Here is a 19,258-nt window from a genome sequence, read left to right as displayed (position 1 = left end):
GGGGTTTGCCCCTGTGTTTCTGGCAGTGCGTTTATCTTCAACCACATGAAGGTAGCACTTGAAAGGAAGGAAGGAAGGAAGGAAAAGAAAAATTGTCTAAATCGGCAGAATGAGCTTTCAAATATTTTTTAAGTGTGCTTTTTATTTTTTGAATGAGTTGATGACTTCTTCAACTCATATTTTAATAGCTCTGAGTCATCATCAGGTATGGGTAGTCACGTCCATTTATTTTCAGATATTCTTAAAAAGAATATCTGTATCATGCACGAAAAATGTGTATAAAGGAAAAGTTTTAAAAATCAGCATCCTACTTCGTTCATCTTACCCAACTACATTTGCATATTTCCTTTTGCTGGCAGTCCAATTCGCTAACTTGACCTATCACGGTAGAATGGCATCAACGTAGCTTGTGAAATATTGTCCAATTTCATGATATTCAAATGAACGCGGAACGCACAAAATCTGAGACAAACAAAACTTAGTGTACAAAAATTCCATAGGGTTGTCTAAGGGGCGTGGCTAACTTGCAAACGGCGATAGGTCAATAATACTCCTCTTGGCGCCCACCCATGATGCCACACGGCGTCGCTGCCATACATAATCTGCCTCTTTTCTGTTACCAAAGCAGGCGAGATAGACATGTTTTTTACTCTATCCAATTACAATGTATTAGTTTTCCTAGAAAATAATTCTGTAGAGTTGTCATCAGTTCTTCAAGTAAGTTTCATGACAATCAGACTTGCCCTTATACATGACCGGTACATGTATGTGTTTTGAAAAATCATATTTTTTTATGATGTCATTGTGACGTCACATATTTTTAAAATTGTGTGCAGATACCTTTTACCTAACAAACCTAACACAAACAGAATTTTGAGCATGTTGGGTTCGAAAGATATGGGGATAATCTTCGAAATTTCAAAAACCTATATAAAATCACAACATGACGACAGCGCTCCTATTCGGCCTTTCCACTTCTCCCCTGGTCTTTACCAAGATAGTGAAGACAATTGGGACCGCGTTGCAAAGATGCAGAGTGATATTCATGTAGCTGGATGACTGGATCATCATGGGTCCACAGGGAGTACATGGCTGTGATGCTCGGCCTTACATGCAGTGGCGTAGCCGTGGGGGGCGACAGCCCCCCATGAAACCTTGTCGCCCCCCAGTCGCCCCCCACTGAGATTTTGAGTTTCTAAAAAAATTATCATTGATCTATATGACGCCCCCCCCCCATGAAATGTTCCAGCGCCCCCCCCCTCCCCACCCCCCCCCCCCCCCCCCACTGAAAAATTCCTGGCTACGCCACTGCTTACATGGCGTCTCACGTCGGACCTCGGATTTATCATCAACACCGCGAAATCCCACCTGCTTCCTTCCCAGCTCCCAATATTTCTGGGAGCGCAACTTGTCCTCCAGAAGGGGTCTGGCCTGTCCTTCAGAGTAACGTGTCTTGAACCTTCAACAGTGCATGTCCCTGTTCCTTCCGGCAACGGTGGCCCCGGTTCAAGCCTGGCTCTGGTTGCTAGGCCTCATGGCCACCATGGTGGACGTCATAGATTTTTGCAGGTTGAGAATGCACCCAATCCAACTGCACCTACTGTCTTTTTACCGGCCCAGTCGTCACCACATAAATCATCTGGTGCCGACCACGGTGCCTTTCGCAGGCCCCGGCTGTCACTGACCATCATGACAGACGCGTCATTTTCTGTCTGGGGGGCCGCCCTCCACCCCCGCGTTCTTAAAGACGAGGCACACAAGCAGGTTGATGGGACCCTAAACACCGCTCAAGCCACATAAACGTACTTGAGATGTTGGCAGTCTCCAATGCTCTTCAACATTTTCGGGTTATTAGTCCAGATTCGATACGACAATGCCACAGTTGTGGCTTACATCAGTCGCCAGGGGGCACAAGGTCTGCCCAGCTGTGTGCACTCACATGGTATCTCCTATATTGGTGTATGCGTCACAATGTCACGCTTTCAGAAGTGCACCTCTGGGCGAGGGGAACGTCGCTTTTTCTGCTGATCGACTGATCACACATTGATCTGTTTGCTTCTCGGAACACACACCAATTACCGGTCTACTGCGCGAGACCCAACCCCTGTGCATGGCAGACAGATGCACTGGCGATTCAGTGGGACAGGCTGCTTGCCTACACCTTCCCCTATTCTCCCTCATCCCTCAGGTACTAACCAAACTGGAGCAGGAGAACTGCAAGGTCCTCATCACAACTTCCTTCTAGCCCCTCCAACCATGGTTCTCAAGACTTACCAGACTCTTGGTTCACCAGCCAGTGGTACTTCCGTGGAGAGCGGACATTCTGTTCCAGCCCGGCTTGGTTTTCTTTATCTGGCTCCGCAGGAACTGCACTTGACATGCTGGGTGCTTTCACGCAATCCCTCCGCACGGCAGGCCTTTCTCAATGAGCTGCGGCTATTGTAGCTTGCAGTCGAAGAGCATCGACCAGAAAAATTTGCGACAGTAGATCACCATTTAAAAAAGAAAATTGGGGGTAGAAGCCGAGCTCTGTGTCCCCCCAATACTTCTGTTGGGGAGGTTGCATATTTTCTGGTGAACTTGTTAGAAAGTAACCTTGCTATAGCCGCAATTAAAAAATTAACATATGGCAATAGCGGCTATTCATGAAGGCTTCCTGAATGGAACTTCGGTGTCAAAGAGTCTAGCTCTCAGCCAACTAGTCAGGGGGATGTTTGTTTCAGGCCCCCTGACACAAAGGCTGGTGCCTACATGGGACCTCTTTAACGTTTGATCAAGATCTCCATTTGAACCAATGGGCAGTTCAACTTTGTTACAATTGTCCATTAAAGTTGCCTTCTTCTTTTTAGCAGTGTTTCGGCCACACGACGTAGCAAACTGCATTCCTTTACAACAGAGACGAGCCGCATCCGTTGGGAACCGGGGGGGGGGGGGGGGTGTCCGTCTGACCCCTAAAATGTTTTTTTGTCTAAGAATCAGTCAGAGTCCTTTTCGCCTCCGGACATCTTTGTCCGGGACATCAAATCTTTCTCGTCCGTTCCAGACGACAAATTTGGGTGCCAAGTCAGGGCTGTGAAGTGGTACATCACGAGGTACGCGTCTCAGTTAGCATGTTCAGGCTGCTACAGTCAAATCATCTTTAAAACAAGGACCTTGGGACTTTACAATTACCTTGTTATAACAGGTATCTTGTATTATCAGTATGAGACAAAGAAAAAACAAGGTCTTGGGACCTAAATTATTCCTTGTTATAAGCAGGACGTTGTATGAACGGTGCTCTTATTGCCAGACTGAGTGCGGTTAATATCCTTAGCATACAGGGCATCTGGGCTCGCTTGTTCACCCACATGTGGAACAGTGGGGCCCGCCAAGGGTTACGCCTCATATAACATGTGCCCCTGTAATTATACAATAGCATCTCGAATGACCCACCGCCTTCACCGCGGTGCAATGCACAAGTAGATTGCTCTACAGGTAAGTAGAGTGACGTAGACTCCAACCTGGCACTCGAGAAAAGAGGACGCTCACCAGGCATACATGCTGTGGGGCACTATGAGTGGGACACAAAAGGGCGCTACTTTGTAAACTCTCAAATACCTACCAGTCCAGGGAAATATGCATCTAAGTAGATTGCTCTACAGGTAAGTATTCGTTCGTAGACCCCATCCACACTTCTGTTGGGGGAACCTCTTTGTTGACAAACTTCATTCAGTTAAATACTGGTACTTTAACCTTAATAATTCTTGTTGTTGAACCTTTGTGAACAATTTCATTGTCATGAAATTTAGTCTGAAATTCGGAAACATTGGCATCTGGAAATTGGACACGAAATTGGCTGAGTGTTCCCTAATCTGGCTCACTTACACAACCAAGAACTTTGAAAAAAAAGGGAGAGCTGTGCAATTCAAAGGACCATACATATTTCTTAGAAATTACTTACAATTTGTCATGAGTTATTATGAAGTACAGTTTCATCCAAAATCGAGTCAATCACTTGGCAACCTGTAGGTGATGTGGCACGCGAGGCCAGAATTATACTGTCATCTCCTTGAAAATATACTCTTTGTGTTTTATGCTCCAGAAGTCATATGACACCTCTGATGTTTGTGTCAAAAAATGGAAACCTGAGTGCAGTGCAGAAATTACTTGAATTTGGAGCTCAGACAGACAGACAAGACAACCGAGGATGGACGGTGAGAAACTTTCAATGTTTTTATAGACAAATCTGGGCAGCCATTTTCTGCGGTGACACCACGCTCACGCAAGTCGCGCTCAGGTAGTATGCACACATTCTGGGCTCCTTCGATGAATAAGAATACCAAATTGCTTCCACAAGAAATGTCTCCACAAGAGTGTGTGTACATGTACATGTACTGTAAGTTGGCCTACAATTGTGTTTAAATAGGGGAAACTATTCCTACGGGTCCACAGATTTGTTTGTACTTCTTTGGGGATGTCTTTTTTGTAATGTTTATGGTGTAGATATTGTTATCTTATTCCATTACAAGTAATACAGGTTGAAAAACTAACTACGTTGCCCTCAGAAGTCCTCAAACTTTCTATTGAAAAAGATTCAGGAGTAACTACAAACATATACATGAACACGAGAGATGGAATGAAAATGTAGCACTCCCAATATAATTGCCAATAATCATGATAACATTGTTGTTTCATGGAGCTACATGAAGGACTGATGTGTTACATGTAAGTCAGCTCATGTACACATGTATGAACAGTGTTGTAGTTGAGTACCAAAACTCGAGTACCAAGTTTTCCGAGTACACAGTGCCAAGTACGGGCCGAGTCCAAGTACTTTTTAGTCGAGTCCTGGGCCAAAAATCCGAGTTCGAGTTTTTCCAGAGTCCGAGTATGTGCCGAGTACAAGTACAAAAATATCGCACACAGTACACATATACAGTAGCACGTACACATATTAAAAAGTGTTGTTTTGCTTGGAATTCTTGATTTGCAGCCCACATGACTTGCATACTGCGCTGTGCTGCTTCTGTCCGTTAGCGAAATATTTCTTGTGATCTCTTAACCCCAAGATATAATTTCTGACGAAGAAGACATGTCTACGTCTGGATCGAACTCGCCGCCATGCGCCAGAGAATGTAACGCGTTTCCAACAAAGAGTGATGTTCACAACCTCTTCCCCATGGATATGATCTTTCTGCGCCTTGTTAGTTAGAAAATGCCTCGTGTGATCAACGCGTATGCAGCCCATGGAAAGAAGGTTGCGATTTATTTCGCTGGTATTCTTGTAGTATTCAGTAGGAATTGAACAGTAACAAATGTGCACCAGCAATACTGCCAGCGCTGCCAATACCCATTCACGAATACTCGATTTAGAGTCAATAAACAGTGGCTTAGCCAGGAATTTTTCAGTGGGGGTGCGCTGGGGGGGGGGGGGGGGGGGCCTGGAACATTCCATGGGGGGCGTCATGTAGATCAATGATAATTTTTTTAGAAACTCAAAATCTCAGTGGGGGGGGGGGGGCAACTGGGGGGGGGGTGACAAGGTTTCATGGGTGACTGATGGACCACAATTTTCAATTGTGTCTGTGAGCCTCAAACCCATTCTTTTTCTTGAATCATCTTACCATCTCCACAGTTACAAGAAGTAATTATAAAACGTTGAGAGTAAATTTTTATAAAGTTCATTTTTAAACTTAATGGCTTGGCCCCTGTTTTTTTTTTTTTGTGGCTGAAAAACACCATTTATGAAAAAGACAATCTTGACATATACCGGGTATCGGCCGAATTTTAGAAATAAGTCAACCACCACAAATACTGACCCTTGAGAGTTATTTGTACAATACTTGTACGATACTTCTTACCGTAACTTCATATTTTGCAACACTCTGTACAAAACCACTGACGTCTATACACATCAACTGCCGGAGACTCTTTACGTGACAATTTAACCTGTCACCTGCGCCTGTGAATATACATTGCCAGATCATGTTTACACATCCTCCAGCGTTAAGTGGTGAAAAATGTATTTACCTGATATTTTCATGACTTTGTTCAGGCACTTTGTTATGCTGCCAATCAAGGATTCACCAGTATTGCTGAATGTCTTCTAAATGCTGAAGCTGATATTCACAAAAGATGTTCGGAGGGAACAGCACGTGATATTGCCTGTAATCGAGGTTATATTGAGGTAGGATTGCAAGCTTACATGTACCCTTCCTGTGCATGTTTGTCTGACATAGAAGATTTGATCTTCATACTGTGGCCATTTTCAGTGACTTGATTTGTGCATGAGCAGCATGACACATCATTCTCTTTGTTTGATAGTGGCTAGCCCCATAAATGTGGCCAATTTACTGGACTACCTCCGTAAATAAAGGCCACACTTCCACCATGTACAAAACCATGTCGAACTTTGTCAAATTTTGATTTTCACATTTAGGCTTAGTTTGTAGTTTATTTTTGCTTTAGAAGCATATTCACCCTCTTCATAGGCTAATCAGAAAGTGCTGCCTTTTTCAGATGTCTATTTTTCATGAAATTTCCAGATTCGTTTTTACACATTTTGCGTATCAAAATTTCAACATGAAATTTCACGAAAATTTGACAAAAAATATTACCATACCTACTTCCGATCAAAATTGGTAAAAATCGCCGACAGGCAATTTTTTATCAGCCGACAGGCTTTTATCAGCCAGTTATTTTTTTCTTTCTGTTGTTATCTGAAAGAAAACCTCATGGTCTAACATTAGTGTGCATGTTGCACCATATCTGGACCACTTGGGTCCTTCGTCACGTAATTGTCGTTGCAACACAGTCCAAAAAGTCTGGTCTGTGCCATGTGTCTCATGTTCCTCAATACACGCACCCACTTTTGTTTTACTGTACTCCCGAGGACAATGCTTTGTGTTTCCCTTTGTCCCTGTAATATAACACTCTACCATAGACTTAGGGCACAAACTTACAACAGAGGACCGTTTTTTTGGGACCGTGTATTTGTTTGGCCAATTTGAAAGTTACTAGAGGAAACCACAATGTGTTATGGCTGGTGTCTAATTCAGTGTTTTTTCTGGCTGGATTGAAATCCTCAAGAATTTTACTAGAGTGGTACCAGAAAATTCACCTAGTACAGTGGAACACCGCTATACCGAACATTCGGCTATACCAAACATCATCCTTGGCTCCCAGATTTGTGTATAAAACATACCAAACATTGTTGTTGAAAAATTCAACAGACTTATAAAAAAACTACGCGTTACAAAATATATATTAACCCTTTAAACTCAGCCTTAATTTTGAGTTTTTTTGACTTAGTTGAATTCTTGCACCTTTTTCATCAGTATTTTTTATTTTGTGTGGGTTAAGTTATTTACCAAATGAAAGAATGTGAGCTAGGCAATCGACAATTTCGGGAAAAAAGGTTTTAAAAAATGTGAACCCCCTCTCAATGGCGGCCATTTTTAAACTTGAATTTTGGGATGTTTTAATCCATTTTTGTGGATTTTTGGCCAAAAAATTATGAAAACAATCTGCTAGGAGATTTTCGAATGCATCACTACAAAATACGACTCTCACTTCATGAGAAAACACTCGAGAGAGCAATTGTGTGCATTTATGGTTGTCATAGTAACCGACCCAAAAGGACACAAATAGTGCGGTTTTGGTGCAAAATGTATGAATTTTGAAGTATTTTGCACAATCATTTATTCACTATTCCATGAGACCAAAAATCACAAATTTTTGTATAAAAACACAAATAAATGCTTTCCACTGAGTTTTTGGAAAATGTTTCCTTGCATAAATAGTGACATGGCATTTAGAATATTGTTCAAATATCATGATTATCATGGCTTTTATGCCAACAAAAAATATTGGAAAGATATTACGTCCATCACTGTACTTGTAGGCCTACTACATCGCATGTCGTTCAGAATGTCTACTGCTGTCAAGGTCTCCTTTCTCTTTATTTTCATTGCCCGAATCAAGAAGATTTAAAACATTTTTGTCAACCAAGTTCCTCTTGGGTTGTTTGTTATCTGCAGTTTTTTTTAGGAGTTTCCCCAGGCAGATTTAGGCAGAAATTAGGGCAAAAGAAGTGACAAAGAGCGTACTTGAATTCACTGTATGTACATGAGGAACGTGAACAGTTATAACAAACCACGCGCGGTAAACAACAGAAGTCTGGCATTTGTTTCACCTCACCTGTGAAAGCGTAACGTTCAGATGCAAAAAGAAAAGACGCCATTGGGTAGCCAGTGTATAAAGCTAAAAAAATGGTATCAAACATGAGTCAAAAGAGGGCGGCAAACACAAAATACAATACTCAGAAATTTTCGATCGCCGGCAATCGATTTTACACAGGGCGGAGTTGAATGGGTTAAACCCTGTTTGGGCCATTTTTTTTTTTATTCTGAACGTCAGACGACCAATATACATCATGTTTGAATGTTAAAGAGTGATAGGTGGCTTGTATTTCCCCAAAGAATAGAAGGGAAAGCTGCCCGTTGCTGAAGTTTTGTAACGACTCTGCATGTGGCCGCTGGATGTGAGAAATACCAGTTCACTATTGGTCAAAAGTGGGCGCCGCTGATATGAGATCCTCTGGTGAAAACTGCTGTAGTGGGTTTTTTCCCTCAAAGCTTAGATTTTGAAAACTAAAGGTTTTTATGAAAGTGAAACTAAAAATAAAAAATAGAAAACATACCTTCATCCCAGCCACTCTGCTCCCTTTTTCCAACTCCTCTCATTTTCTCTGTATTGGTTTTGTTTATTGTGCCGATTTTATTAAGTTCTTCATTCACAATTTTAATTAATACAACTTTACAACCACAATCTTCAAAAATAAAGCCTTATAAATGAACAACTTTTTATATAAACTTTATAGCAATTTCTTAATAAAAATGTTACTTAAAATAAATTTTTTAATTAAGTTAGACAGAATAGTTAAGCAAGCCAGTAAAGCTATTGGTTTACAACTCTTATGTGCAATAAAATTAAGACAGTTCTCCCTGACTCACATCACCCATTACATGCCGACTTCCACACCAACTCCAGAAGTAACCGCTTTTTACAACAAAGGATCAGGACACTGCGATATGGCAGTTCATTCATTCCAGCAGCTATCAAATAGTACAATGAGCAACTGTAACGATGAGCTGTCGTGTGGCTTATTACTCTGATCCCTCATTAACGTAATGTTATTATGTGTATACATGTATGTGTAGCAGTTTGTTTTTTACATGTAATAACTAGATTTATAAGTTTGTGGTTACTTTTGCACTTTTACATCTTTTTAATTAATGATTGTATGTTTTATAACCCCTTCTTTGTCAAGGCCAATTTAATTTCCCTCGTGAGGGGAAAAAAGTTCAATCTAATCTTATCTAATCTTATCTCTAAAAGTACATTTTAAGAAACAGTTTTGAACATCGAAACGGCAAGAAAGGGGGAAATGAATAAACACTTAAATCTAGTAAAAAGAGGGCGCACTTCAAGTAGGGCACTATCAGCTTAAAATCGCTAAATACCAAAACGATCGCTATTAAGAACATTTTCTGTGGATTCCGCGATGTTTGTTATAGCGGCGTTCCACTGTACAAGGAGTCTGCACCTTTTACAAAGTAATAAACTTGCAATTGTTTTTTGGATGAGTCTTGTGTCTTGAAATGAATCAAATTAAAATGTACAACCACCATAACTTTGTCTGCATCAAAGAATAGCTGACACTGACTTGAATTAATACAGTATGCACATGCCATATGCTTTTACACATGTTACATGTACATGGATCATCTTGCCCTCCATTGTAACCTTTGTCACCGCGTACACCAAAATAAGCTCTACACGAGACCAGTTGTTGCTGTCTACATGTATGTCCCCTTTTTTATTGCACATATCTCCTTGAAGAGCTGGTGAAAACTGAAATTAAATTACATGTACATTTGTGTAAATGACATTTAGTAAATTATGAAATAAGTACATTGTACATGAATCACTATTAATTACACCCAGAATAAACAATATTACACACACGGGTATTAATTAAAGACAAATCACAAATATTTAAAGTGTTTAATTATAAGTTGATAAGTTGACTCACAAGCCGTATGCAGGAACAAATGCCTACGGGTGTACACACGGTGGGAGTCGCAGGGGTATCCTGGGGTTACGGCATCTCCTGGAATTACACAATTAATAACTACAATAAATATTCACAATAATTGGCGAAGCCCGAATTCCAATATCAATATGCCCCAGTCGTAATTGTAGCGAGAGGACTAATGCAAGTCTACAATGTACGATGTACACATGTGCATTAAACATGGCGGCCGTGTGTACATGGTGTATATCGGTCGTCAAATTCAGGCCAAATACACAAGTAAATACAGAGAAACTAGCACCAAAATTTACGCCCAAAATCACTCAGAATATAACTTAATACAGCTATAAATGCCCAAGGATGTTTAATAAAGAAACAAATAATCTATTACTCACAGAAATGGCTACTGAGAAGGACGACGGTCCGTATTCGGCGAGGGTGTGGCAGCGACTCGCTTTCCCAAATCTTCGCTGCGTTTATATACATGTGTGAATGACTACCAAATTATCACGTGACCCGCCGTAGCGGGCTTAATCTAATTAACTATAGAAAATATTCAACGCAAGACCCAAGAAAATTCCAATGATTGTGTAATCAACTAAGAGCAAAGAAATCTTATCAGTGGCGATAACAACCTTATTTGGACATGTTCATCCGAGTTATATAAATATTTTAATTTATTCAAAAAAGAAATTTGTTTGGTTAATTTTAAAGAAGGGTTTTGCAATGTAAATTAGGAATGCTTTCTCTTTGTGTGTTTATACATGTAGGGCTACATATACAGTATAAAGGGATAGAGTATACAAATAAAAGTCTTGACTGCTTTGAGTATATCATTTTTATTTACATTTTGGGGGTTATTTTTTATAGCTTTCGTGGAACAAAAAAGAGACATAATTCTGACGGAAAAAGTTGATGTTCAAAATCAGTGTTTGAAACCACATAGAACCGAGATTTTGCATTTGCACGTTCTGGTACTGGTACATTGCATCAATTTGCCCGCACATCATGCCAGTCATGTGCAAATACACAATTAACATTGCTATATCAACCATTGCATTGATATCACCTGTGTGACCCCCAAGAAAGGGTGTTGGTGCAGTATTCATCAAGACACGACAAGATATATGCATGCTTGTAATCGTGTGTGCCAGCATGATGCCAAACTCAGGCCATGTGGTCAGAAAACTTGAGATTGGACTTGGAATTGGATTTTTTTCCATGAACAGTGATGAATGACTGGTGGTAGGAGAATTTGCAGATTCACGGGAATTTGCAGTATACCGGTACTTTGTATGTTTTGATGTCCATGTTTTGATGGACCTATTCAGTTTGTTAACATATGTAATGTAACCTTCGAAACAAGTAAAAAGTTTGCTAAAGTAAACAGAGAACATTTCCTCAATGAATACAACTTACAAACTACTGTTATTTGTACCAATCACATGTAAATTCTTTGATGTAAAAGTAAATACACAATTACGCGTAAGAAGGGCAACTCCACAAAGAAATGTTTACATGCAATAAGTTTGCAATCTACAATACCTAACACAAACTTTACATGGTGAAACCCAGTATTTTCAGCTATTTTTTACTTTGAAGCAATGTAAAAATGCATATTTTTTTTGATAGAATCTCAAAAATTGGCATAAATAATCTCTGAACCATGCTCTAAACATTAACATTCATAATTGGCATAAATAATCTCTGAACCATGCTCTAAACATTAACATTCATACCTGACGTAGTTGGTAAAGCATGAGTTGAATATCACCATTTTGAGATATGTAGGCCTAACAGGTTATAGTAAAAAATAGATTTGTTGTTATGTTCATGGATGTTTTACAAATTTAGAGTTATATTGTAGATTTAAGCTCAGACTTTTACATTTCTCATGAATGTAAATACAGTAGTTTCGATGCTAAAACTACATGTTTGATGTGTGTTGACTGATTTTCATTTTTGACCCTCTTGGTTGGCACATTTGGTATATGTTAAAACAAAAATACAGCGCCATATAGCAGTGGGTACCACAACCAAACTACATGTATGCCTAAAGTGGAATTTTGCGACGTGGTGATGTACATTCAATGTTTTGGTTCTGTCAGTAATCACTTCCCCACTTCTAGATTTGAGGGGTGCTGTATTAATCAGCAAAGGGTCAAGGGCTTACATGTACTTAATGCCATATTTCATGTACGCCCCTTTTATAATATGACGTCACGTGGCACGTGATATCTTGAGAACCTTACCTAATAATGCACACATTATCTGTGCCTAGTTTTAAGTCAATCTGATTAAAGATAATTTCAATTTTGAAAGTAGAAAAATATGCAATTTAGCTTTTTAAAATTAAAATAAAAGTCAGTTGAAGACATCGCCATGATTGTCACAGGATCCCCCTCAAACAGAAGGACCCCGGAATGGTACTTTTGATCAGACTGTATGGCAAAGACTTAACTCAGACAAATTGAAAGAAGGACAGATCTGTGTGCAAATCCAAGATTAATTTTATTATTCACAATATCACCAATATTAACATGCACTTAAATTTCACCCTACGAAGTAACTAAATAAATACATCATTATTAATACATTACAAAACAATCAACGAAGTTGGACCCAAATCAACAATTCCTTGCTTGAGTCCATGCAAAGTGCTCATATTGTGGGTGTGGTTGTGGTGCACCGGTGCCTACCCTGGTAGTACTGTCTGGACCCGTAGCGTCCTCTGCCCATGTGTGACCTGGCTGACAATCCTACTGGTCGATGGCCCCTCAAGGAAGTCTGTCTCACTGCAGAGTTTGCCACACCAAATGTTACACCCCAAAACCCTGGTTTAAAATTAAGTACAAATTGTCACCAGTAATGCATCTCCTACACGAGATTATTACTTGCACCATCCATAGCTGCTCAAGTTCATTTAACATAGCATAAAATGCAAGGCGGTACATTTTATACACAAAACCCAAACAATGCGTTATTGCCAAGGCACATTTAAAATGTTTTACAACAGCACAAATATAAATTTTCAGTTTTAAATTTTAAATTGAAAACTGCTAAACAATAATAATTACAGGTTATGGCGAATAACCTTGTCTACATTTTATTGATGTTGATGCGGAGACGAGGACGGTCGCACCCTACCGACTCTGTGGGACTCATTTCCAACGGTGCAAACTAATTGCAAACTCAGTTCACCATGAACCTACAACTCCCCAATGTGGGTTCATGCGCAACGCCCTACTCTGGATGTTATACCCGAGACTGATGGTCTAAAAAGTATTTCAAAACTGTTAAATTAATCCACTGACTGGCAAGGACTGCTCAGTTAAATCCCACCATTGTTAGATACTTATTGGATAATAGAGCTAGGACCCGATCATGGGTTCTCCGTTGAAACATTTGACTTTAATACAAAGATGGAAAAAAAACTTGAAAATCTTGTATTAGAAGATCCTACACTGTCTGTCTGTCTTTCTGTCTGAACAGCTTATACATTGTAATGCCAAGGTGTTCAACTGGGGTCAAGTCATGATAAGATTAACCAATTCCAACTGTGGACTTCTAAGACCCCGTTCCCACTAGATCAACTAATTGGGGGATCTAAACCACCTTTTGCCAAATTGCCAGAACAGATCCCCCGATTGGTGGATCAGATCCGGCAATTGTGTGTAGTGGGAATGCTAACCGTTATAAGGTGGATCAGGATCACATCCACCTTTCTTGATCCACCTCTGGAGCAGGATACAGATCCCTCAATTGGTGGATCAGATCCTGCAATTGGCGGATCACGATCAAATGGGAACGCAAAAGGTGGATCTGATTTCACCCGTCAATATCCGCCCAGCAGCGGCGGCGGCACGCTTTTCAAACTGGGGGGGGGGGGGGGGGGGGCAACACCAAAAAGAGGCACTTGCTCAGAAAAAGGGGCACCTTTCGTGCGTGTGTGTCAGTGTTTGGGGGACGTCCCTACCACCAACGTTAACACATTTACATCCACACATGCATGCTTTTAAATTACTTTATAATGCGAGGGAGCACAAGAGAAAAAAAAGGCAGCGACAGAGTGCAGGAAGCGAGCAGTCTCAGAACAAATATATTTGCATTCTGAAAAATAATTATGATACTGAGTGAAATATGAGGTTGAATACTACATCGTAATGCTTAACACATTTTCACTCTTTACCTAACAATTGCAATGTACTTTCGGTTAGATGATCACTAGGAACACTGTCAACTTACCCAATATACCAATGTATCAGCATGGCTATTAACATTTGCCAAAGAAGGCAAGCCACTTCCTATTTCGGGTGATGAAGTCGGAAGCGACGGCTTTCATGTCCAGTTTGTCTGTTTGCTCTTTGTGGCAATGCAAGATCAGTAGATTGTTGTACTTCTTTTGTGCTAAACTACTTTGCATGTGCGTTTTGTGCTGCCTCTGTACTGAAAACGATCGTTCGCCGGACGCCGTGGTCATCGGCGCCACGAGGTAGATATGTAGCAGTTTCTTCATGTTTGGAGCTGCAGTACCCATTATACCATGATTAGCGAAAGCAGATGTCACTGTCTCTACCGTAATTGCTGACCTTTCTACTTCGGTGGCAATACTTGACGTCGTCTCATGCATGAGCCCCTGGAGCAGCCTTAACTCAGCCTCTAAGTCATCGATGTTAAGGTCTCTTCCGTAGAGCCCCCTAATGTGGTCGCTAACCCTATTCTCGTTAAAAGTCCCACTCGCTGCCTTGATGATGGTATCCTCTATGTCGTGTACGCTTTCTGTTCAAAGCGATGTCGAACTGAGTTCATGCATAGATCCACTGCATCAAAATACTGGATCCGGTAGTGCTCTTCTACTGTGAGGCACACATGCTCGGGTGCATCCCCATCTTGAAGCCTCCTGGGAACCTTCTTCTTTCGAGGGAGACTGGGTTCATCATCTAGGCCATCCTTAGCACGTTCAAAGGTCTGTGAGAATTCATTCCTCATATCCTGTAGACTTGATAGCAGGGCTCTAATGCAAGTCATGGTGGTTTGTGCGGTAATAAATGGTTGTTGCAATACTGTAGCAACTCTCTCACAGATGCCAAACATTTTCTTGGTCAAGTGAAGACCGAATGAAAAGTTGTATGTCTCCAGTGTGGCTGCCAGTCCAAGGGCAGTGTCACGCACTTCCCCCTTTTTCTCTTCTTTCGCAATCATGTGCAGCGTCTTGGAAAGAAGCTTCCTGTTGCCCAAGACAGCGGAGACTGCTTTTGCCCTCACGGTCCAACGAGTAGGACAGAGTTTGTGTAAGTTTTTGTTGCATTCCTAGTCATGGGCAATATTTTGATATTGTCCCATTCTCTTCGGGGAACTTCGTATGAAGACAGCCAATTCTTGGACCCACTTCAAAGTGTTTCTGATCAATTGGCTATCTTTAGCACATGACTGTAAGGCTAGGTCGAGGCTATGATTCGCACAATGCAAATACAGTGCAGATGGGCACAATGCTTGAAGTCGGGCAGCCACACCGCTTTTACAGCCAGCCATTGTAGCAGCCCCATCATATCCTTGCCATCTCACACACTGAACGTCCAAGTTACAGCGAAGAAGAACATCCTTCAATGCCGCTGTAACACCCTCGGCATCTGCCTTCTCCAAGGCATACATTCCAACGAAACTTTCGTGGGAGGTCAAGGTTTCTGTGTCCACCCATTTGATGACGACAGTCAGTTGCTCCTTATTACTCACATTGCGAGATTCGTCAGATATGATACCGAATAGTTTTGAACTACTGATGTCATCGATAAGTGACCGCAACACCTTGTTTGCCATTAATTCAAGTTGTTCATCGATGATATCATGGGAGAGAAATTGCCCATCTGACACCCACTATCGTAGTTCAGGTACGTCCTCTGCTCGCATTAATAGAACCTGTCGAAGATTACCTTCCAATTCCGTGTGGCCTTGGATACCTAGTCCTTGTCGAGCCAGGAATCTTGAACTACTCAGCTGTTTCAACAACATCACTTTTCGATTTTCTTGCGATTTTTGAAACTTTGCATCCAATGTAGCCGCGATGTCGACATCTGGGTTGTCAAAAACTGTGAACCACTTCCACAGATTCGGCATGGAAGTGCGACTTGGAATGTTTTTCGAGTTTTGTATAACACTTTTTCCAGTTAGAAAACTCTCCTGAACAGAAGGCTGTTTCACCACTCTTGCTGGTGTTGAGAAGTTCCATGGTCTTTGCACGTTCACAGAAGTAGCACAATATTGTGCCTCTCGAGACACTGTAAGTGACCCACGGATACTTGACAAATATGCATGTTGGACAAGTTCTTGAATACTTGTTCATGACTTGCTTTGAAGAAGTAAGTTTGATCTCTTCCGGTGTTGGATGATAGGGCCTGCCCTGATTACAGCAAGTGGCGTTACATGCTCGGGAAGTCTTCTCTTGACTATCCAATGGCTCTTCATCTCTCGAGAAGTTGCCATGAGTGCCTTCATTGGCAGTTGGCATTGTAACATCAGGTGAAACCACCGAGCCTTTCTCTTGTAGCATCTCTTCGTCGATCACCTCGTCTGTCAGCTTTATATCAACTGCCTCTTGCACACCCAAACCAGGCTTTTCTTCATGTATCTTCTCTACTTCTTTAGACTCATCTTCTGACTTTTCTGCGGACTTCGTCATCATACTAAGTGGCATTTCTCGCTGTTTAGCTACTTCTTCATTAGAGACGCTTGTCATCAACGAGTCGTGCTGAGGCAGAAGACTGCGCTCTTGGTGGAGTCCCTGGTTCTCCTCTGATTCTGAAGGTTTGATCAAAAATGTTTGTTCCTTCGGATGATTCACCCATACTGACCGTCTGGTTATTCGAATGTGGACGGCTTTGATAATGTCTGAAAGAATGTTGTCATCTTGGCATTTTGACGGGCAGCATCTTTAAATGCCTCATCATGTTTCCGCTTGCGGCACTCTGCTCTAGGCATGTTGAAATACACAAGTACTGGGGAAAAATAATATATATACATATTCTAGGGAAGATAAGGTACATGTAGGATGGGGACGGGGGCGTGGCAACAGATTTTACCCTAATTTTTTTTGACAGTTTTGTGAAACTATTTTCGTTCTTATTGCAATGATACATGTTACCCAGAACAAACCTAACAACACTGGTGTAAACTTTTTAAAATGTTGGCGTGAAAAAAAGTAATAAAATTTTAATTCCCCTACTCCAAACATTACAGTTTAGGCCTACTATTGCAATAGCCTCAATTGACCACCTATACCGTGTGCGTGCAACTGTACTGGGTAAAGTTGTGACGGGGGGGGGGGGGGGGGGGGGGGGGGGGGGGGGGGGTCCCTGTGACTCCATGCGTTACTACAGAATTGATAGAACGCAGGTGGTCAGTCAATGCATGGGCGTATGTGTACGCACAAAGCTGTAGCGTAGTGAATGTATGCATTTTGTGTAACAATATAATAAAACAGGTATTAGCATGCATCTACATGAGCAAGTCCGCGTATCGCTACATTCAATTAACAATTGGATTTCTTATTTCCATTACCAGGATCCAGAATTTTTTCTAGTGGAGAATCCTTCGGCCTCCGGCGGCCCCTCGGCGGTTATCTTCCTGGGTGCGGAACATGAATTTGACTAGTTATGTAAAGAGACCTTTTTTTTCGCAAGAGGGGCAATTTTGCTTTTGATGGCCAGTTCAGTGATCATTTTATTCGCGTGAAGAGCACTATTATTTTTTTAGGGAACAGTTTTTTATCTTGAGAGGGGGCACATTTTAATGTTGACAACGAGGCGCTAATTGTGCTTTCGAGGGGCAGTTTTCCATCTCAAGAAGTTATCGCTAGAGGACCACTATCATTTTTGATGGCCAATTTCCCATCTCGAGAGGGGCACAATTTTATTATTGCGAGAGGGATATTTGTGTTTTCGAGGGATAGTTTTCCATTTCGAGAAGGTTCACAATCCTGTTAATGCACATGGGGTACTTGTGTTTTTTTGTGAGGCAGTTTTGCATGACAAGGGAGGAGACAATTTTATTTGCAGTGCGATCATATGCTTTCATATGTGTGCGTTTGAGGTGCATTTTTGTTTTTATCTCGAGGGGCACATTTATGACCGCAAGAGGGGCACTTTTGTTTTCATCAGGAGGGGCACATTAATCACCGTGAGAGGGGCACTTTTGTCAGCTAGGGAAATCTGGGGGGGCAACTGCCCCCCCAGCCCCCCCGGTTCCGCCGCCCCTGCCGCCCAGTGCACGAGAGGCGCTAACATTTTGCGGGCTCATGAACGAAGAAATATGTTTTTAGGCGTGTAGCTCGTGTGAAAGTTTCCAATGTGCACAACATGCGCAATAAACAACCGCTGAACTACAGGCTTGCAAAATATGTCACCACGCATGCACAATGCATGCATGCAGCGCACATGGTATATCTAATACACTGGGCCTTTGACAATTTTAGTTGCATATTCGTCCATTTCTAAACCTATTTCATTTGTGTAATTTTATTTATTTTTCCATCCATAAATAACTCTGTTAGTGTAAAGCTTGCACTCACCAAAACACGACACTTTGGCACAGAATCATAGAAAAGCTTACGAGTATGCGATGAGAATAGTGCCGATAACGCGGTATACAGGTGACCGATTTCAATAGAGCTAGAGGTGACCATTTCAATGGTAAATCTGTAGTATTGACAATAGAAAATTGGAAAATGATGTCATAGTACATCGTGACCATTTTTAAAAACCCTAACTCCTGGGGCTCTTTTACTAGAAAGTATCCTGAATCCGCCAAAATCCACCAATTTTGTCATGCAAAAAATGCTGGTATCCTGAATCCATCAGAATCCCCAAGTGTAGATACTGGAGGTATCCTGAATCCGCCAGAATCCACCAGCAAAAGTCTTGATGGATTCTGGTGGATTCAGGATACCATGTTGGCATAAAAAAAAATTACAGCATGATTTTCCATAGAGTCTTCAAAATCCATCACCTAAATTTCTGGTGGATTTTGACGGATTCAGGACACCACGCTCGCATGAAAATTGTGATGTGTGTTGTTGCATAGGATCCATCAAAATACTGGTACACCAATGCATGGCGACCCCAGCATGGAGTACCGAAGTGAATACGTCTCGCGCACAAAATTTGTGTGAAAGACATTAGCGCATGTTTC

At 41.4% G+C, this 19,258-nt stretch overlaps 1 protein-coding gene across 3 annotated transcripts in view; it reads left to right on the top strand.

Moving 5' to 3' along the window:
* The window catches only part of LOC119741352 (ankyrin repeat, SAM and basic leucine zipper domain-containing protein 1-like), a gene marked incomplete at its 5' end in the record, with an annotated part of 83,638 nt that overhangs the window by 24,104 nt on the left and 40,276 nt on the right, over positions 1–19,258 (top strand). For 2 of the 3 annotated variants that reach the window (XM_038217115.1, XM_038217105.1), the window contains 2 exon segments: positions 4,082–4,193; positions 6,035–6,166. In XM_038217115.1, coding sequence (XP_038073043.1) covers positions 4,082–4,193; positions 6,035–6,166 — 244 coding nt within the window. 3 annotated transcript variants of the gene reach the window in all.

Source organism: Patiria miniata, unplaced genomic scaffold (assembly GCF_015706575.1).
Source record: "Patiria miniata isolate m_02_andy unplaced genomic scaffold, ASM1570657v1 HiC_scaffold_11, whole genome shotgun sequence".
In the NCBI taxonomy this organism is placed as follows: Eukaryota; Metazoa; Echinodermata; class Asteroidea; order Valvatida; family Asterinidae; genus Patiria; species Patiria miniata.
This window is presented reverse-complemented; position numbering and strand designations above follow the sequence as displayed.